The 22,344-nt window shown below is 39.6% G+C and overlaps 1 protein-coding gene across 1 annotated transcript; it reads left to right on the top strand.

Moving 5' to 3' along the window:
- Positions 1 to 335: 335 nt before the first annotated feature.
- C7 (complement component 7) lies at positions 336 to 21,692 on the top strand. The gene is made up of 18 exons (XM_009695799.1): positions 336 to 473; positions 767 to 822; positions 1,593 to 1,668; positions 2,620 to 2,761; positions 3,581 to 3,722; positions 4,537 to 4,675; positions 5,324 to 5,458; positions 6,643 to 6,886; positions 7,540 to 7,653; positions 8,076 to 8,242; positions 9,259 to 9,487; positions 10,060 to 10,231; positions 10,597 to 10,684; positions 12,054 to 12,186; positions 13,194 to 13,388; positions 14,372 to 14,468; positions 19,433 to 19,617; positions 21,505 to 21,692. The coding sequence occupies exons 1-18, from the start codon at positions 468 to 470 to the stop codon at positions 21,690 to 21,692; spliced, it is 2,508 nt and encodes an 835-aa protein (XP_009694101.1). The 5' UTR covers positions 336 to 467.
- Positions 21,693 to 22,344: the final 652 nt, after the last annotated feature.

The following is a 22,344-nucleotide window of genomic DNA, read 5'->3' as shown; positions in this document are numbered from 1 at the left end:
AAATGAAACCTTGGCAATGTCAGCTTAATTCTAGAGTAGTTCTTCCTACTGAAGCTGTGGACTCAGCTGTGGTGTAGTGTATGCGACACCAAGACTGTCCTGGGTGCTCTGAAAAGTCTTATTCAGGGGCAAGAAACTATGAGAGAGAAGATAAGGAAAAGACAATTGTTCTTCCAGTAAGTGCTCTTCACAACTTTGTGCCAGCCCCAGTCAGTACATCCAAGCCTTGATTTATATGTCTTAAAAACATTGAGCAGCTCCCAAAGCAGGCTGTGTCCCTGGAGAGGACTACATGGGTTAAGATTAAAATTCCTCAGCAATATTCAGCTGAAAGAAAAGCAGAATAGCAAGGCAGAGTGAGAAGAGACGTACAGTAGTAGACAGACTGACTGACTCCATTGGCTGCTGAATCGAGTGGGAGTGCATTTTCCCTGGTAATTGCTGGGTATCTGAGTATTTCATCTAACATGAAGGTAAGACAATTGCTTACTTAATTTGTACTGATGAAGTGAATATGGCAAGTGTAATGAATTATTAATTTATACGGAGAAATGCTTAGCTGAAAATGTATTTGGGCAGTATTGCGAGGAAGAAGAAAACTAAAAAACAACAGCTTGCACAAAAAAGCTGAGGAAAATCGATGTGATGCTCTCCTTTATTTCTTAAGCTGACTAGTGTAAAGATTGCAGAAATTTAGAGCAGCTACATGAACTAATGGAAAAAGCAGAAAAGCAAAGTAAGCTTGCTGTTGCTCCTCTTTTTTCAGGTGCTGGGGATTTTTCTGTTGCTGGAATTTTCAGGCTTCTTTTCCACTTTTTCCAGGTGACAATTTCTTTAGTAAATTACATGTTGAAGATGAAGCATATGTAATTTAACAGACAACTCTGGTACGTGACATGGGGCAGGGCTTAAAGGAGTCTTCATACATATTTCCTAGGAGAGGAGACACCATTTAGTGTCAGCCCTGCCACTGCCATAAGTGGTGACAAGAGCAAGGCATCATGGTGTGCCTTACCTCTGCCCAGAGGAGCCAGCCATGCTTTGGGAAAAGAGTACACAGCGGTGGTGTGAGCCACAGCAATGCACATCTGTGAAACACAGCGCAGCTCAGCCCAAGCCATCCCTGATCCCAGGGGGCAGGTAGCACCCTCGATGCCTCCCATAGGCAAACTGGCTGTTTGAGAGCTGTCAGGGGAAGGTCTGCTGCATGCCATGGCACACACAGCCCCTGGCAGCTCCCTGCAGATCTCCAGATGTGGTCTGACCTCTCCCTGCTTTGCAATGTGAAGCTGGTCTTTGAAGCTCGTATTATGGTTGCATAAAGTCTTTCCTGATCTTCAGGTTAAGTGACTGTATCCAGTGTCTTCTTTTCAGTGACCAGAAAGACCAAGCTGGGACTGATTTCATTATGATGCATGAGAAGCAAATCCAAGTGGTTTTAGAGGGATCCTCATCATACCCCTAGTTGTTACTGAAGGCCTGCTTTGATGCTTAGGAAAGTTTTGCACTAATGCTTATAGATGGAAATCCCTGATGATTTTCCTCTCTCTCTTTTTTTTTTTTTTTAAATGCAAAAAATACTGCTGGAGCAGCCCTTCCCCTCCAGTCCATTGCCGCTGGAATTCTTTTGGCCCTTGGTCTGAGTGCAATGGCTGTACTCAAAAACAGGTATAGATGGACACACCTTTTCTGTATTCATGACTTCATAAGCATATGCTTTTTTCCCAGTAATTAAGGAGCCGCTGTATCTTTAAAACCCCAAATCAGGTGTCAGACAAAAACCCCAGCAGAACGAGAAGGTTGAAGAACAAAGAACTCAGATGGGAAATCCTCCAATCTGTCCCAAATATGTTCCTTTTCAAAGCTATGATATTCATGGTGTAAAATAATTTGTGCACTTTTTACTTTGGTGATAATTCCAAAACAGCTCAATTGAACTGTTTGGTAAACTGAGACATTCCTCCGCTGATGCTGGTTCGTACCAGTTCTGCTGATTTTTCATTAATGGAGTTACATCTCAAAGAAAGAAAACTTGATTGCAAAGTGTTATCCTCAATGAAAACAAGTTGATGATGTTTACAGTGCAACTCTATTGATGTGCAAGACATTTGCTTTTGATTTTCCTTCTCATTTATTTTGATGTTGCATCAGTTAGGGAGGGATTAGTCAAAATTAAAGATGTGCCATGAGACAGTACTTACTGTTTTTAGAAGAAAAAGTAACCGATTTGATGTTAGATTTTATAATTTTCCTTAATGACATTGTTTACTTTGAAGAACTTCAGCAAATTCATATCAGGCTTGATTGGTCCTATTAAAAATATAAAACAAAACTGAAATTTGTCAGCAGTTTTCTCTTGGTTTCAGTTACATATTAGATTTTTGAACAAACCAGGAAGCTTATGCATCAGTCTAAAGACCTATAGATAAAATAGTTGGCTTTCTATTAACTTGGGATTTTCTTATCATATTGTGGTAATATCAAGTGTGGTTGTTCTCAGAAAACATCGTGAATGTCTCCTTTCCTTACAGCAATAGAGTGGTAGCATTGTCTTTACACTAGTAAACTATTCCTGCTTTGCATTTGGATTTTCTAAGATCTCCCTTGATTTGCACTCAGATTCGGAGACGGACTGTAGCAGTTTATGGCCAGTATGGGGGAAACCCCTGCTCTGGGGATGCCTTTGAAACAAGACCATGCACCCCGACAAGGGGATGCCCAACAGAGGATGGCTGTGGTGATCGGTTCCGGTGTTTCTCAGGTACCATCCAAGATCTTCTTCACCATTTTCTGGTCATAAAGTTAAGAAGATTACCTTGTTATCTTTGAACTTTCATAAATGTGCAATGGCTTTGCAGAACCCTTAATCTACAGATAAATTTGATTTAGGAGGATGTTTCCTTTTTTCCAGCCTCAACTATGCATGTTTTTAATTTCACCTGAAGTGTTGCAGATCTTTGCAGATAATATGCTGCAGTCCTCGTAGCCTCTTTAAGTCATTCTTCCTTACTAATTTGCCCCAGAGTACAGTTTTTTTTCATTATGAAAAGGTGATTAAGGAATGCAACCTTAGATGTGATGGTTCAAAGCTGTTTTAGGCTATATCCAAACATCTTGGAAATCACCTGGGTCATGGAAACTAATGCTCCCTAAAACAGTCCTCATATCCAAGCAGCTTCCATTACCTTCACAAAAAAGCACATTACCTCAGTAGGCAGACGTTTATCACAGAGGGACATGATAAACGTGTTTTGGTGCTACCAGAGAGATATTCAGAGTTGATCACAAGTGATAGGTTCAAAGAATGAAAACTCAGGAAATAAATCTTGAAGTCAACTGATCTATTAATATATCATAAGCCTTGAATGGCTGTGGTTCCCTCAAGTGTACTCTACACTATTTCTTTATGTCTACATTTACTGTTGTATCACAAGCCCTCCTAAGCACAGACTGTTCATCATGGGAGCGAACAAGCTAATTAATGTAGTAGATAAGTGGGACTTTTTTTTTTATTTTAGGTCATTTATTTTTAAATGAATGAACACTTCTCTTTTCCCCATGCATTTTTGTTCTGATTTAGGTCAATGCATTAGCAGATCTCTTGTGTGCAATGGAGATCAGGATTGCGAGGAAGATGGTGCAGATGAAGATCGATGTGAAGAGAAGATGACTGTATGCGATATTGATAAAACACCTCCGAATTCAGAACTTACAGGAACAGGGTAATGTTCTGTGCTAGGCTCAGTGGTACCGGTGCCAAATGCATTTACATTTTTGTTGTATTTACAAACTCTGGCTGTACAGATAGGCTTCCTGGGCCTATGGTAAAGCATTCCATATGCAAAAGCGTTCAGTAGTACAGCCTCCGTCATACCAGTGGCTCAGAGCAGCAAGGATGTACAGGCACTTTGATCTGAAGCAGAGAATAAAGCTTTTTATCTTTTTAAACATCTTCTAACATATGAAATGAAATGTCAGCCAATAACACATGATCATCAGCATGGAAAAGATGAGCCAGCAATGCTCATGCTTTTTGTTCATTGCTACCGCATTTAGTACTATGGGTCCATGTGGATTTCTGTTTATACATCCCATCTGCAACCTAGCAAAACAGTTATCTTAAGTTTCTGTAGCATAGTTGTGTCACTTGGTATGTGATATAATTCAGATATAATACAAAAAACATTTTGGAATGGATGTGCTGTTGTTTCTGAGTTGCATTCATTGCTGGAACAATAAAACTTCATAAAATCAGTTGTGATAGATATGAATGTCTTAATGTTAAGAGATATTGATATGTGTTCGTTTTTGTTGACAAATCAAGAGCAACATTTTGCTTTCTGTATTGTAACATGCTATACACACTACAGTTCTGCAGGTATAGAAGTCTATCAGTCTATCACCTTGGGTAAATCACCTCATGATCTTAATCTGCAGATACAGCATTCAGTTATAACGGCTCTGTAATTTTTGTCTCCTGTGAAATAATTTGCTACCCCTCTGTCTTAATGACCTTTCATATTTTTCTTCTTGTAGCTTTGATGTCGTTACTGGTGAGACTAGGGGCAAAGTCATTCATACAAAAAGCTTTGGAGGACAATGCAGAAAGGTCTTTAGCGGCGATGGGAGAGAATACTACAGGCTGAGTGAAAGCATTCTTGCTTATACTTTCCAGGTATGTTTCCAGTAAGCACAGCTCTATGTTTAGAGTCGTGATTAAAACTGGGAGAATGATGCAAAGCTTGTAAGGTCTCTTGGCGGGTAGGTTTCCCTAAATGCAGCTGAATGATGACTGTTCCCTCCCTGCAGTCTCTTCTTATTTTGAAACACAAACTGGTGTATATCTTGCTAAAATGAAAGGAGAAAAAATTGTAATTCCTTGGATGTGATTTCTAATCCTCTCACAGTTAGACTGAATGTAAAGCCATCTCATTACCATAAGTAGTGGCCTGAACCACCCTAAGAAATATTAAGTGCACAAGGCATTGGGGTGCTTTGTGGAGATCTTCCAGAGATATGTTTTATTTGAAGTCACTGTGTCAGACATTTGGTTTGTCTCACGTTTTTCAAAAGCACATGAAGCAATCCTTGATGTACTTTACTTCATAATGTAAATACTTAATATACAAATATATATTTTCATATATATATTTAATGCTTTTCCAATAGTGTTCGGTACTTTTTATAAAATCCAAAATGGATTCAACCTGAAAAACATATCGGATTCTTTTCATCAGAAAAGACTTGCTGTACTCTATAAGTTACAATTTTTATCGTCCTTCATGAAGCTCGTTATACAGAATTCTATCTTTCATTTTTCTAGGTTAAAATTCAGAATGATTTCAGTTATGAGTTTTTCAACAGCAGCTGGTCTTATATGAAACACACAGAGAGGTATGAAGAATCAAACAGAGGACACAGTTACTCACAGAATAAAATTCTGCAACACAGTGAAAAGGTATGTATAAGTTGTCATTGTGGGTTAGTATTTTGCATAAACATTTTCATAATTTTTTTCCAGTGCTTTTATAGTGAGATGCAAATATTTATTTTATCCAGATATTTTTGGCACAAAGTGCTTGACAGAAAAAATCCAATAAAACCTTTACAAAGAGATCACTGGTTTGGTTATCAATTAAGAAGGGTTGGCTGCTGGTTTTACTTTCCCAATTTTACCTCTTTATTAGTAATTTATTTATTTACTAGCTGTTTTCCTCCCTATTTGAGGAAGAAAAACATTGGTTTCTTCTCATAATTGATTAATCTTTTCAATTTTCTTCTAATGATTTACTGCCCTTTTTTTTATTACCTGTGTCAGTATCTTGAAGTGACAAAATTTAAATAATTCTGTGATTAAAGTTAATTTATTTTATAATACATTTTCCACTAGTAGATCTCCATTAAGAGAGAGATCAGGTGTCTTGAACAGCCAGGAGATCATAGTGCTTATGCCTTTGACTTATTTCAAATGGACCATTAGAAAAATAATTTGAGAATAACTCTCAATTATGAAGTATAAACTATATTTTGTAGCAAATAAAATCAAGTAACAAATTTATACAATTTATGTCCCCCAAGCTGACAGAGGACAAGCTCATTCTACCACACTGACAATGACATATTTTGAGACTTCGCATAAAAAAGTTCAAAAGCAACTTTGAGAGACTGAGGTGAACAATATTGTATAGGCAGACAGGATTTTATAACTCAGTGGCATCCTCAAAATGACTAGAGCCCTTTACAAAGAAAGGCTCCTCTAGACAAAACAGGGAGCAAAGACAACCCTTCTAGTGCCTCTGATTTGCTTTCAGACAAGGCTCGTTAACATGCTACTGCCACGCTTCAAGTGTTGGAAACCACCATTGTCTCTGAAGACTGATATTTTGCTTTCTTGTTTGTCCTTATACTAGCTTTCAGGTTCACAGGAGGAAAAGAAAGATGTTGCAGCAATTATAAGTAAAGTTCAAAAAGATATTTTCTAACTTCAGGGTATTCTTTTGGCATTCACCAAGTTGCTTAGACATACCTAACAGCTCTGTAAAGCTGTTGGTTAGTAGCCAATATAATGTGCATGTCATCTGGCAAGTGGGAACGACCCTGATAGTGACATGGAGCATGACTGACGTCTTTTCCTTCCTCCAGAGTAAGCAGCTGATGGTTGTTGAGAACAGTGTGGAAGTTGCTCAGTTTATTAACAACCGCCCAGACTTTCTCACCCTTGCGGAGCCCTTCTGGAAGGAACTGGCCAACCTTCCAGTCGTCTATGAGTACAACGTCTACCGAAGATTTATTGAACATTTTGGGACTCATTTCTTACACTCTGGATCTCTAGGAGGACATTACAAAGTTATTTTTTATATGGATACTGACAGAATGAAAGCAGAAGGTAGAGTACTAGAGTATTTGTTACAAGAAACAATGTGAAAAAACAAGAATAAAAATCTGTTTGCATGTTCTCCCAGATAATATCTAAAATTAAGTAAGAGACTTTTACTAGTCACCACATTCTCTTCACGGGCAAGAGAAAGAAGATTAGAAAAAGTGCTCAAACCACAATACTTAGTTCTAGATCCACATCTGTGACCTGCAGTGCTCTAGGTAGCAAAGGTTTGGTAGTTGGTTCAGGACATCATCAGGCTAAACTTGAATTCTAGTGCCAATCTAAATCTCAATATTACAGCTTGAATGTTACTTGGTGAGGAAGATTGGGTAAAACTGTGTGAAGCAGAATAAATTACAAACAGAGCAAACACCAGAGTGACAGGTATGATGGTACTCAGTGTGGAGCAGTGCTGTAGAATTAGTGACTGCTGAGAAAGGAGATGAAAGAAACAATAAACTTTTTCCAGATACACCTCCCATCTCTGAGCCTCCATCCGTAGGCTTTAGTAATGCATGGACCTTCCCACAGGATGTGCTAGTTAGTTGCCTTCTAATTTAGGCATAATGCTTTATGACATCTCAAGTCAATGGGAAACTTGGAAATGAATCCAACTCACTTTCTCTGTACAGTATCGTTAATGGATTGATTATCTGCAGGTATGAGCATAACAGACATGTATGAGTGTACCACATCAGGCTGGAATGCATTCATTGTGAAAAAGAAGAAAGTAAAGTGCTCCAAACTGGATGAACTGCTACAGACTTCTTCAGGTAAATGTTCAACAGTGAGTTGTACAGTTGTCACATCTCTATATTTCACCTCCTCCTAAACAGCTGTCAAAATGAGGAGCAAGTGTCGATAGCTTTGATGAACTCTGTCTTAACACGCTGAACCCAGAGACCAAGTAGTTGGTTTAAAAGGCTCTCCAATATTCATTGATCATTGCTCATGCTTTCCCAGTAACTAGTAATTTTCTGGACACAGTAAGTCAGGGCTGCCAAGACACCTGCAAAAACAGATACTTCTTATGTATTATTCATGTAGGACCTCTTGATCCAGGCACAGGTGGTTGATCTGCACTAATGAGTCCTTTCACTACTTGCTAGCATAGTTTTTGCATGTAGCGTTTCTATTTCCATCTGTAAATATAGCAATGCTGGTAGTTTCTGTATTTCCCATTCTGAATCTACAGGAAGCAGTGGTAATAAGATTAAAGGAGAACCCTACATAGAAGGAGGAAGCCCAGGTGCTGTTGCTGGCCTTAGTTATTTAGAGCTGAATAATCCTGCTGGGAACAGTCAGAGATACTCCTTTTGGGCCAGATCAGTGACAGACTATCCCAGAGTAATTAAACAAAAGGTAAGACTATTTTCCTGAAGCAGAGATGAGCAGATGGGATTACCTAAAGGGGAGAACTGATTAAGCTGTAGCTGGTGATTAATCAGGCTGTAGTCTGCAATCATTTTGTTTTCAGATCATTTTATAAAAAAGAAAAGCTCACAGCAAGAAAATGCCATGAAGGTAATGTGATCAGCTGCATCAGGAATCTAAGTCCTTTGGCAGGGCAATACCTACAATCTTACCAGCCTTCAGTGACTTTAGTGGAATTCTGCTTAAGAATAGAGGGTCATGCTAGCATGGGAGAAAGCCCAGATTTGAGATAGCCCCTTTCCTGAAATGCATATTGGCAGATCTGTGTGGCTTCCACTCAGCTTGCCAACTTCTATGTATCCCTGTTCTCTGTCCTTCTTCTCTCTGCATCCAGAAGTTTAGCATAACGGAAGATTCTGGAATGCAGACACTTCAAAGTTGGGCACCGCCATATTCACTGTCACCTTGTCTAAGTCCCTTCTGCGAACTGCCCACGTACTAAAGAATGGTATATACCCAAAAGATTTCTGTCAGGAAGTTTTCAATTAAATGTGAAGGCACATAATATCATAAAATAGGCAATAGAAATGCAAAATATTTTCTCTGATTGTTACCTTCAATCGCTGCTCAATGAAATACCATAATGGATTGTTTAAATGTCCATTTTTTTAGGCTGGGAATAGCTGAGTGAGAATTCAGGTTACTGTACATTGGTGGTCTGTGTTACACTTTATCTCAACTACAGTATCATAGATCAAATATGTTTAAATGTGACTAATCTACCACTAGCTTTAAAGGATGCTCTTAAGCAGAGCTGACTTTTCAGAAAAAGGCTAGTATTAAATGCTAACATAAGATTTTATCTAGCTGGCAAATTAGAGCATCTGTTGACTCCCATGTGCAGGAGCATACATCACAAATTATTTTGCACGATGAAATGTGCTTATAAACTCTTATATCCCAATTATAACTATTTAATATAAATGTTTCTCTACTGTGTGTAGCTAACACCATTATATGAGCTGGTAAAGGAAGTACCCTGCTCCTCAGTCAAAAAGCATTACCTAAAAAAAGCCGTTGAAGAATATATGGCTGAAAATGATCCCTGCAAATGTCAGCCTTGCCAGAATGGTGGCGAGGCGGCTGTGGAAGGAACTCAGTGTGTGTGTTACTGCAAGCCTTACACCTTTGGAGCAGCTTGTGAGCTGGGAACTCTTGTGCAAGATCAGCCAGGTCAGCACTCTTTAAACTTATGAGACTTTAGAAGTGGCAAAGTGTGCTCTTCTGCTTCCAGAGTCTGTTTGTCCCACCGTACAACCTGAATGAGTGGCTGATGTGCAGTGGCTGCTTGGGTCAGACGTCACTGCAGACATACAGCATGGGGAGGGTCATGCTAACCCTGAGTCTTTGCTTAACATGTCCGAACAGTACTTAACAAAGAACTGTTTTTATTGTTATTGTTAAATGCAGTGGATAATAGTAACCGCTCAAAATGCAGCCTTCTATAAATAAGTATACATACTAAATGAATGAGTATCAATAACTTTAAAAAGTTTTGCTTTTTGATTTTGTAATGAGTTGTAGCTGACAGCTGTTTTTGTGATCTGTCAGACTCTGATAACATATAGCCTCCGTGGAATTATACTTAGGTAAAAGGCAAGTTTGGGAAAGGTGAAAGATTAGATCATTGCAATCTGGAATTCTCTGGAAGGGCACAGTTTGGACCATCACTAGATTTGAACAGGCTGTGCCTTTAAACCACCTACAGAGTGGTTTAGTGTGACATATTCCCAAATGTTTCATAGATGTTGTTGATGGACACTGGAGCTGCTGGTCTTCCTGGAGTTCTTGTTCAGGGGGAAGGAAATCAAGGAGTCGAACATGCAGCAACCCCTCCCCGCATGGTGGTGGTAAGGCCTGCATAGGGGAGCAACATGAAAGCAGACCATGTGAAGATGAAGAGTTGCAGCATTTGCAGTAAGCAGAAAAAAAACTTTTGGTGCACAACTACAGGAAGATTAAAAAATTTATTTCAGAAGGGTGCATAAGCTATTGAATTCAGGGAGAAGATCATTTACTGAGCTTTCATATTTAAGTTGAAAAGAAATTAAATTCAGAAGCTGTGAATCTGGTACAAGATAAGAGTAGAAAATGGGGTAAAAACCAGTAAACTTGACACCATTCTGTTTAGCACTCTCTCAGATAGCCTGGCAGTGCCTGATTTAAGTGATGTAAAGGGAACACATAATAGTCTTGAAAATGGGCTTCACTGAGACATGTAGGATTTTGAAAGGAAGGGAGACTAAATTCAAACTAAACCATACTTTTTTTTTGCTTCATAGCTTGATTGAACCACACTGTTTTGATTTATCCATAACTCCTACAGAATTCTGTTCACCTCCTCCTCTCTTGGAAAATGGATTTGTTCAAGTAAGTTATTTCTATTACTCTACCTGCAGTGTCTCTATTACGGTTAATACAGATAGTCACTTGAAAATTTATATTTATCTTGGTAAGCTTGGTATCAGAGATACTGTATTGCAGCTTGCTCAATATTTCTCCCTGGCTGAAGTCTACAAGACATTAGCCAAGATTTCTTACTAAAAATGAAAGAAAACCAAAAAAGCCCCACCTGCAAAACCAGAGCAAAATCTTTGCTTTTCTGGACTACAGTACCTACAGAGAAAAATAATCTACTTGTCCTTTACCCTATACACGTATTAAAATTTTTCTAAACCACATAATTTACGTATTAAAGTACAGGAAACTAGAGAAAAAACAGCACAGAAAGTAAACTGTCCAAGGTCATCCGGGAAGTTCATAACAAAATTATAAACAGATTTTAGGAATCTTCACTCTACACCCTGTAACTCACCAATGCACTTTCTTGTTCCCTGGTGAAACTGATCTGGCAAGATATTTGACTGACTATAACTTGGGCATATTCAACAAGGAAGACTAAATTCCTCCGCTGGAGGGTTGGATTATGCCTTCTCCATGTTACAAGGCTGTCTAGAGCCTTTTGCTCAATAAATAGATAAAAGGATTAGTTCAAAATCCATTAGTTGCCTATTCACAACTGCAACCTGAGCTAAGATCCAAAATTTTGTGCTTCTTCTTTTGCCAGTGATTTTTTGGGGGGCAATCAATAGTTGTCTGCTATATTGATATTTTTGGTTCACATGCTAAAGGTAAAACCCTGCAATTTGTGGAGTAGTCTCAATTTTTCATAAGATCTGTCCTTAGAAGAGAGTGGGATATAAAATGAGAAAATACCTGTGTCTTCAAGTCCAGCTCTTTTGAGTGACCATATCACATTAACCTTTAGCAAGCTGATAACATACCACCCTAACAATTAGCAAAGCCATATGTTCTCCACTGATCCCACGGAAGGCTGTTTAAGAGCTTATGTTCCCCCTCTAATGCTTGATAACAGCCATATTTGCAGTCAGTTTATACACTGGCAGGATAACACTGTTCCATCACTGAGGTACCACTGCCAGACCTCTGTCACAGGGTACCTTCCATTCTAACCCTCCCTTTGCTAAGGTAAGATTGCCCAAATATTTTGTATTCTATCAACTTATTTGCAGCATCCTCTCCACTTTGATCACATTTACTGACTATTGATAACTGGAATTGCCCCTAGTATTCCAGACACTCTCATCAGTGCATTGTAGAGTGGCATTAATTCTTCTCAATGTCCTCAGCTACTGCATCCCAGAATCAAAGGGACTTCAATGCTGCTGGTGGTTCTTAGATTGTATATCTAAAATCTCACCTGTTCCTTTTCTTTCAGAATGCTGAAAATGCATACCCTGTTGGGAAAAGCATTGTTTATGCTTGCAGACATGGATATTCTCTTGTTGGTGATCCTGTTGCGAAGTGTGGCAGTAATTTACAGTGGCAAGTTGGAGACAGATACTGTAAGGGTATGTCTGATTCTTGTTTTGAAATACAGCTCCATTCCTGAATTCCAGTGAAACATCTCTGAACATCTGCTTTCCAACAACAATGTGGCTAAAGTACACACCTGCATTTCCCAGTTCCCTAGACATAATCAGGTCTAAATTGACTTTTATTTTGAATCCAGATATTGTAATACTGAAATAGAAACATGCCCGTAAAGTCTGGTTTTAAGGAATGCTCTAGGCGAGGGAGACTAAATTCCAAGCCAGGAATTACTTCTTGTGAAAACAAACTTTGTTGCTTAATTCAGTACTGTGGCTGTATCCAAGAGCCAATGCAATGAGTCTATGTCTAAAGTCAGCTGAGGAAAAGGTCCAGTGGGCAGCATTGGGCAACCACAAAGTTCTCAAATAACCACCTTGTCGTAAGAACACAACTCCAAGGATCACTTTACATCTTGGATGGTCTCCCCACTTCACTCTTTTCCTCCAATTTGGTCAGTAACCATTAGGGTTTCTTTTTTTCCCTGAACAGTTTATTTGTGAGTCAACTTTTAGTGTGACCATACAAACTTGGGAATTTTCAGACCTGCAGTTCAACACCATCCTTTCCTCCTTCCAACCTGGACTGACTGCCCACAAATGCTAGTCCACACTGTTTAAATACCATCTATTTGTATATCAGTACATCGTATCCCAGGGTCCTGTATGCATGACCTCTCTCTACTAGGATGTTACTCTATAGGATGAACCCTCAACAGAAGTGTGGGTCCTAAGAACAGAGAAGCCCTCTTCAAGCTAGGATTGGACCTGCAGGCAGCAGGAGAAGATATTGTCACTCTGTCCTTGGTATTGCACATCTTTGGCTGGTGTGAGGAGTTAGTATCCTGTGCTAACATGATTGATATGTTTCTACAGGAAAATCAGCTAATCTTACCATTCAATTTGTTAAGGAATTTAGGAGAAGATAAAACATTGTTTTCTGCAATCCACTGATTCACTGTGGCTATCTTGAATGCTTCAATTCTTAGAAACCTCTTGTCTCTTGCCTGTCCTGGAGGGGGGTTTGCAAGGAGAGCCATGGAAACCTCTGTATGAGATCGGTGAGAGAATAACTCTGTCTTGTCCACACGGCATGCTCTTAGAAGGGGCACGCTCCATTTTGTGTGAGCCCAGTCTCAAGTGGTCTCCTGACATGAAGACCATCCAGTGCACGAGATCAACAGGTAAGCCATTGCAGTCCTCCAAGTGCAGTACAGGAGTTTCTTTCCTGGACAGACTATTCCCCTCTGCAGCAACACAAGATCATGCCTGCTGTCTGTATTGCAACGCACTGCAACTCTTTTTTTTTTTTTTCCTTCTCTGGCAATTTCTGCCTATGTATTTTGCTTAGCAAGTCTTAATTTGTAAGGGAGAATTTTTTTGTTTTTTAAAAGGCAACAATGTTCAGGGGTATTAAATTTTCATATTAAAGTAGAAAACTACAGACATGTAATCTAAAACACAAATCAGGATAAAACTCAGAAAGGGTGTCTGTATGGATTTAGCAAAGTCTTGCCATTGCTTGCTACAAAAATCTCCAGAGGAAAGTTTAGCAAAGGCCTATTTTGTTTTCAAGCTTGGAATACAACTCAACACTCAAAGAATAGTACATGTGCGATGATGAAAATTCCCCAAGAATCACTATTGTGATTATTTTTAAAGTTAGTGCAGTTTGAGGACTAATGATGGAACTTGTAATTTTCATTACCCTCAGTGTATAAAGACATTCAGGTTCACATTTCTACATAGGACTTTGAAGCCTTAGCTTTTCTCGTGACAATAGAGGAACCAGTAACTCTGAAACCTAATGGTAAAGTTGTTGCCAGCTATGATTCAGCACTGCCAAGTTTAGCAGACACAAACAGCCAGCTGCCTCAGAAATGAGATGAATGTTTAAGCTTGAACATAGTACCTGTCTCCTTCCATCTGATTCATGATCCATGGATAAATTACTGAACAGTAACTTTGCAAAGTGTATCATATCTTTTTAATAGTGTTGATTCCTTCCATGCACTAGATACTTTTAATGAACACGCAGGATGTGACTTTCTGTCAGGCTTGTATAATTTAGTGCCTTTTAAGCTAAACTGGTAGCATAACTTCAAACTAGACCTTTAACAGCCTTGTTTTTCTGACCCTTAATAGCACTGTCTGTGTTCTGCTTCAGTGCCCAGTGTGAAACCAGAAGTGACAGAGCCTAAATGTCAGCCATGGGAGAAAGTACATCAGTCACAATGTGTGTGCAAAATGCCCTATGAATGTGGGTAAGTTCAGGCTGAATTTGGCAATGACTTTCTCACTTTATTCAAGACCAATTAAATTCCTTAAGTCTTCAGTCCATGACAGATGAGAAAGCTTTACTCATATGAGAAGGAGGCATTGTACTTTGTTTGCTTTACAGCTCAATCAATGTCCTGTTCATCACTTACCTGCCTTGTCAGAGCTGTCAGTGGGTTTTAGCACTGATGGAATTTGGTTGGATGACAGAAGGTGAAAGCATAATTTCAGCTCCACTTGATCTGTGAAATAGATGGAAAAAGATAAAATGGTATTTTGAAGATTTAGAAGATTGAGGAAAAGTTAGAACAGAGGCCCTTGGGACATAAACCATCAAACCAGTAAGCTAGTGAAATAAAGCAGATTTCTTTTCCCTGCTCAGAGACTGGAGAGTTATGAAAGGCACAATAATCTAACCTCCCCTTTACACAGCAGTTTGCACAGACCACGTCACCTTTCCTGACCTCATAACTTACAGACCAGAGTTTATTGTTTCCAGTTTGATCTAAGCCTATATTCTACAATAAGCAATACTAGAGAAGTGTAAGGAAATTAGTAACTCTCTCAGTTCTTTGCTAAACATGAAGGTAACAGAACCAAAACAGAGGAGTAACAAAAAGACACCTGAGATCACCTGGCACTGACAGCCAGATGTGCCAAACTGCTCAGCACTCCAACATCTGGACTGGTTTGCATAGACTGGATGAAGTCTCTTATAAAGTCATCACACTGAGTGTGAACTCTGCATATGAAATCTGGCCAGGTTTATGTCGCAGCAGGAGCTGAGACATTTGGAAACTCCATCATAACAGATCAAATTTGTCTTGTCCTTGTGTAGTAGGAGGAAGAAATTTTGAAGTCGACTCAAGTGATTTCAAGGTAACAGAACTTCACAGTGGAGGATGTCTACTTTCCATCAGCCACATAGTTCATGAGTGGCCTACATGGTGACTCTGGTTCTACGCCAAAATTAACACACTTTTAATATCTCAAAATTAAAATTGGTGAGCTTAGTTCAGGTTTAGTAGATTCACTGGGCACTTCCTAGTGTATGAGGCCTTTGCCTTGCATGTGAAGGTAAATGCCAGGTTTCTAACAACTCTGCTAAGACCCTGTTCCTTTCCTTAAACACCTAAATATTTTAAATTTTCTGGTCCTACTCTTTTTGTCTCAATACTCATTAAAGTGACGCAACAACCCCTCCTCTGGTTCATGGGTGTGTTGAGGTTAGTTACATAGAAGATGAGGGGAGTCCACAATGCTAGGAAAAGCCTTGGGCAGAGTCACAATAACCTTGGAAGTTAAATGAATTACATTCAGTTATGCATTCAGGCTTCAGTTATAATTAATCTACTACTTGCCTGTTTCTATTTTTTATAATTATGTTCAAAATGGCAGGAAGATAGATAACGGTCATTTCTGTTACCTGATGCCATCTTTTCACTCTGTCTTGAAATAACACATCTAATAATAGAAGGATAAATCATCAGACTAATTTGTGAGCATGTTAAGGCTGTGGGAATAAGACATGTAAGCAGATCTTCATGCTTCCTCAGAGAGCAGAAGCAACTTGATTTGCTTTGCTGTAGCAGTGACTTTCAGCAGCAGCCTCTGCTTGGAAGAAAGCTGGGAACAAGAGTTTACGTGGGAATTCAGGAATACCATGGTTTCAGACCCATCCTACATCCTTTCAGTTTCCAAGAAACTAGCAACCAAGACTTCCCAGGACAGCACGAGAACCCCACAACAGGCTGGTGAGGGGTAATTTGTCCCTCATAACATGGTGCCTTAGGCTAAATCAGTCCTCATTAGTTAGAGCAATGGAATGATGCTGGGCACTAGAGCTGCTAAATTGCTAAAGCAGCTCCTGGTAGAGCTTTGGCAAGGGCTAACTCCTGGATAATTCCCAGGCACAGTGCAGGAATTACAAGGGTCAGGGACCATTCCCGTCTGATGCAGTCCCCATTTTTGGGGGACAAAGAGAGTTTAACAGTATGGACACCAGCTATTCTATGTGAATTGGCATTAGTGCAAGGAAGGGCTCAGAGCACAGTTAGTGTGTTAATACAGATGAAATCTTAGCCTCCAGTAGCTCCACAATAAAACATGAGATTTGATAATTTTTAAGTACTATCCCCTCTTTTTTCCCTCAAATTTATTTGCATAGCATCTATGTCTCACCTAAGAGTTCTTGGCCAGTGTTATATTAAAACTTATGGTCTTGATTATGATTTTAACTTCTTAAAATTATTTCCAGCATGCTGAATTTTTCACTTTTTAGTTTCACTGAAAATTGCCTGCCTGTCATTGTAGGTGAAAGGGAGAGAAGGTATTTGCTGACATACATATGCTATTTCATTTCTCACAATATGTGCTTTAGTAAAATCTTGTTCTTTTCCAAGCCTTCTTTTTCAGGTAAAAGGTACTGAATTTCTCATATTCACTTTACACAAGGATTCTTCCTTGCCTCTAATAATGTGATGCTTCCAGCCCTGTAATATTCTTTCTCAGCAATGAGTGCAAATTATTAATTTCTCTTACAAGTACAGATTCTCCATTCTTTTTCTTATGCATCTGAACATATCAATTTCCACTGGGTTTCTCCCAACTGAACTAGCTATAGCAAGTATGTGACACACTCTCAAGACAGTTTGAGGGATTATACTATAGCAAGAGATTGGCAACATGGAGCATGAACTCCCTCGGTTCAACCTTTGGCAGCTGATAAAATCAGCTTCCTTCCCCTCTTCTGCCAAAGTAGTGCAAAGGAGACAGATTAGTGCACTTGTGTCTGGCCTTAATCTTTTCAGCTAAATTAAGATGTCTTGTGTACAAGATTTTGACCTTAAGACTCAGATATTGAGGTTTATCACTCAGGCAAATAAAGAAGGCCTCTGAACAATTTTAAATGTAATGAACAAGTTAATTACAGATTAGATGCTTTCTCTGGATCGCACTTTGTTCTTCCAAATTTAAGATGATATTTAAAGATGAAGTTTTTCTTACACCTCTGTCTGTAAAGATAACTTTCACATTATAAATCAGCGCACCACTAACTCATAGTCTGTGCAGCCAGATGAACAAACAATATAATGCAGGCAAATGCACAGGCTTCCTTTATCAGCTGCTTGGTGCTGTGTATTCGCTGGGCTGTCCTCTTGCTGTGTCCTTTTGTTGTCCTCAGAATAAGAGGGTTAACATCATTCTTTATGTTAACAGAAGAGCATTAAGGAAAATTCAGGTAACAAACTTAGCTAGGGATTTAGTGGCTGGTATTTTGACTAAGCACAGCAGTTAAGGGACCCATTGCAGTTGAGGATGCTAACTCAAGTAGGAGATGTTAATATAGTTAATAATCTTTGAAGACATATTTGGTTGCAGGTAGATGCAGCAACATTTTCAGGCTCAGCTAATGAACTCTGTGCCAAATTTTAAATGTCTTAAAAGTGTACTATGTTACAGGTAGTTTAAACTTTGTGTAAAGCCAGCTCTTTTAAGAGGCTTCAAAACCATCTCTCAAAGACCATTCCCAAAGCTTGGAGGCTTGGAGCAGGGACTTTTCCTCAGTGCCTTATTTATAGATCTACCAAAAGCCACTTCCTAATTCCCAGGTGAAAAAAAAAAACAAGGAAAAAAAAAATAAAAATTACCTTAACCCTTGGCCAGCAAGTGAGAAAGGTTTGAGTCAGGACTTTCTTATTAGCTCTTCCAGATTCCCCTTTGCTATCCTGACAAGCCACTTTCACAGGCACTTTTACCCTTCCCTTCAGGCAGCCTTGCAAAGCTCACTAGGGCCATTTGCCTGTTCCTCCTCAGCTTCTCCTCACTGCCAAACACCTGTTTAGCTGAGGTTGACCCTCAGAACTGACCCATTAGACACTAGAAGTTTCTGTGTGAGTGATTGTGAGCTCAAAAGGAGGAGCTGTGCTGAAAATAAGCCTTTGGCACCATATTTCAAAGCTCTCCATCCCCTGGGAGCAGATCTCTGCTCTCTCATACCCTGTGCAGCACCTTACCTGTGACTGTAAAGGGCATCCAGGAGAGCACAGGCATGCCCTGCTCCCAAGAGGCACTTTTTTTTTTCAATCCACACAGAATGCCACTGATTTCATTGACAACAAGTGGAGAAGCTTGGGGTTTGAGATTAAAATCCAGAAATACTGGAAAGGCTTTTTCCTCCCCTCCTATGCTTACAGCATGAAACACAAATGATGATGACTTCCTGGAACTGTCCCCAAAGCAAACACTCTTCAAAATTGTCCAAGAATTGTTATTACCACTTTTACAAGCTAATTTTTGTGGGTATCAGAACAATATCTGAATTTCAAGAAATAAACAAGTAAATTCCCTGGATAAATACAGAAGATTTTTCATAAGGTTTCTGTGGAGATGTATGAGTACTTCTAGAAATATCTTTGGTCTCTGATGTTGGATCATAACATTTTGTTTGGTAAAAGCTGAGGCTTTTAAAGACAGCAAAGAAAACGTCTTTAAGTATATTCTAATGCCTTATAGTTAAGAAATACTTATAAAATATTTTAAGATATGTGCATTTGTGTATGTATCATTATGGGTATATGAAATGTTTTCTGTATATATACTTAGGTGCATGCATGAGTAATATATTAAAGAATAATTGAGATCTGAATTCTTTTTAACTAGAGTCTCACTCTTACTGCTATGAGGTCAATGGCAAGTACCCAGTAATATCCCTGTCCTTCAGAGGGGACAGATCCTGGCTCTGCTGAGGTGCAGCATCCTGTGGAAAAGGAAGGAGCCTGAACTGTTCACATGTCTATGTCTCGAGTTCCCTTGCTGCACTCTTAGATTGTCCTTCAATGAACAGGAAAATTGGAACTGGACCCTGAATGTTTTTCACTCCCTCAGGTCTTTTTAAGAGGTGCCAAGATAAAGCACTTTTAAATAGCGTGATCTGTGCTTTTGTTTTCAGTCCTTCCCTGGACACCTGTGCTACAGATCAAAGAACCAAAAGAAACACACCTTTAACTGTTTGCAAGATGCATGCCTTGGAGTGCATGGGAAGAAAATATTCTCTTACTAATGCAGAAAACTGCAAAATACCTCAGGCAGCTGAAATATCATGTGGATCGTGCCGTCCGTGGGAAAAATGTGATGGTAAGAGATTCTTCACAATTGTAAGCAAAATTGTTTACATGACCAAAATGAAATCTTTATCCCCAGTTACGCATTATCTGTAGCTGGTATGGTATCTCCAGACCCTTCCAGAAGCACCAGGCACTGCTAAGCTGCTCCAAACCATCAGCCCAATGTTTGATGTCCAAACATGGCAGAAAGATCCAACCACAGGATATCATAAAAAAATACACTATCTACAGGAAAAGCTTATTTCTGGTCCCTGTTAATTGAGTTACACTGTTGGTCCTCTGGAACTTTTGGGTGAAACCCTTGCCCTACTCTTTTTTCATTGTATTCACCTGTTTTAAATTCCTTAACACTGTAACTGTGGGAGTCCTTACTGCCCACAGGACCGGCTAAACCTTTCCTGAAATTTGCAGAGCAGTCTCCCCAGCAGTATCTTGCAAGAAGGAACTGAATGTCTTATTCTATACTGTCTAGGAAAGACACTGACTTTTGTTTGTACTTTGCTGCCTATCCTCAGTTTCTCATATTATGAGCAAAGAGGAAATAGTCCCAGTCTTTTGCAATCTGTCTGCAGTGGAAGTTTTCAGATTCCCTGATCTAATTTCCCCGAGTGTCCTACACTGCATTGCATTTAATGGAGGGTTGCCAGAAATGAGAAGATAAAGAAATAAATTAGGTTTTTAGAAGTGCCCCAGATAGAGGCACAGTTATTGTTGTATTTTGAAAATAGAAAAGATTACTTGATAGGAGTTCATCTGTTTTGTGTAACAGGGTTGAACAGACAAAAATAATAAGAAAAAAAGATAATCAAAACTGGCTGAAGCTTCAGAAGAGACAAACACAGGCATAAAAAAATAAACATACAAGACCAAAACAAAGACACAGTTATCAGAAATAAATCTCAGGTGGGACCTTCTTCTTATCTGATTGTTTAGCTGCTGTCACTGATACAACTACGCGCATTTATTTGTAGGAGTAGGTCCTTTGATCTTAGTGAAACTGGCTGTATGTAAAAAAGGCAGTTGTAAGCGTCTGCATAATCAGTTTGTTACTGTCCAAGGACAGATCTGTGTTCTTACATGTTATCTGGACTCTGGAGCAGTAGATGCACGGACTTGTTCAAGCAGTAACATCAGAGAAGTCTTTGAGAGCAATATCTCAGGCACCTTGAGCATTTTCCCACAAGCGCAATCAGCCTGTTTGAGGAGAGGACGCCCCAGTAGTGCACCACTCATTTCCACTTCTAGTTTTTCCGCTGAATCTGAATATCAGCTAATGTTACTTCTGGTTAGGAAAAGAATCATAGAATCATATAATGTTTTGGGTTGGAAGGGACCTGTAAAGGTCATCTAGTCCAATAAGTAGGGACATCTTCAACTAGATCAGGTTGCTCAGAGCCCTGTCCAACCTGACCTTGAATGTTACCAGGAAAGGGGGCATCTACCACCTCTCTGGGCAACCTCTTCCAGTGTTTCACAACCCTCACTGTAAAAAATTTCTTCCTTATATCTAGTCTGAATCTGCTCTCCTCTAGTTTAAAACCATTACGCCTTGTCCTATCACTACAAGTCCTACTAAAAAGTCTGTCTCCATCTTTTTTATAAGCCCCCTTTAATTACTGACACACTGCAATAAGGTCTTCCTGGAGCCTTCTGTTCTCCAGGCTGAACAACGCCAACTCTCTCAGCCTGTCCTCGTAGGAGAGGTGCTCCAGCCCTCTGATCATTTTTGTGGCCCTCCTCTGGACTCGCTCCAACAGGTCCATATCTTTCCTGTGCTAAGCACCCTCCAGAAAATTGCTGTCAATCCTACAGTTTTGCTGGAAACGTTTTAGTCTGGGTTTTGTTGAGTCGGATACGATCCTGAGTGTTTTTCACATCCCTCTGTGCTTTTGCTTAGTGCAATCCAACAGCTGTGTTTGCAATGAAGATGGGCCATGCGAGGAGGGAGGCATCCGGATCTGTGCTGCAGTGAGCGGCTCTGCTGCCCATCGGACCATGACTGAGTGCGAGGCTGGGAGGCTCAAGTGCCAAGGGCAGACTGTCACCCTTGTCAGCATAAGGCCCTGCGACATACAGAGCAAATAAGATATGTTACAGTTCATTTTGCTTATTGCCATGGGGTATGTCAAAATGTGTCAACTCTTGGGAAGGACATACTTCGAAACTTGCTCTACCAAATGTAAGCTCTGCTGTGAAGTCCACTGCAGCTGATGAGATGGTGTGCATCAGCTCTGGTCAGCTCTGAATCAGGGCCTGAGGCTTTTCGTTAGACAGAGCTGCACTCACTGCTACTGATCATGACAGTGCTCTTACGCCCCAGACTTAGCACTGGCAAGTTTACTTCACATTTTCATCAGAATTAAAAAATATTGCTGAAGTGCAATTGCCAAAGTAGCATTTATAGTGATGGATTACAGTGTCTGACCTTGTAAATACATTTTTCTTAAAGCCACACAAATATATGCATACACTGAGTAGATTTAGATTGAAAAACAAACAAACAAAAGCTTTACAGAGTAAGAGGAATGATTCTTCTCTTTTCATAAAGTGGTTTCTTACTGTGCCTTATCCAGAAAAGCAAACAGTATGCACAGCACTGAACCTGTCGTTGAGCCTGGAGCTCTTGAAGGTCAAAACAAAGTGCATTAATAGTAAAGCCAGCTTAAAATAATGAGAAGACTTCTATGCTTGCAGCTTCTCGTACACAGAACCGCTTCATGAAACATCACAATTTTAC

The sequence above is a fragment of the Cariama cristata genome, unplaced genomic scaffold (assembly GCF_000690535.1).
Source record: "Cariama cristata isolate BGI_N322 unplaced genomic scaffold, ASM69053v1 scaffold26622, whole genome shotgun sequence".
Lineage (NCBI taxonomy): Eukaryota > Metazoa > Chordata > Aves > Cariamiformes > Cariamidae > Cariama > Cariama cristata.
This window is presented reverse-complemented; position numbering and strand designations above follow the sequence as displayed.

Coding starts and splice junctions, on each gene's coding strand:
- C7 (XM_009695799.1), top strand. Junction 1,669..2,619: donor ATGGCTGTACTCAAAAACAG/GTATAGATGGAC, acceptor ATTTGCACTCAG/ATTCGGAGACGGACTGTAGC. Junction 9,488..10,059: donor TCTTGTGCAAGATCAGCCAG/GTCAGCACTCTT, acceptor AATGTTTCATAG/ATGTTGTTGATGGACACTGG.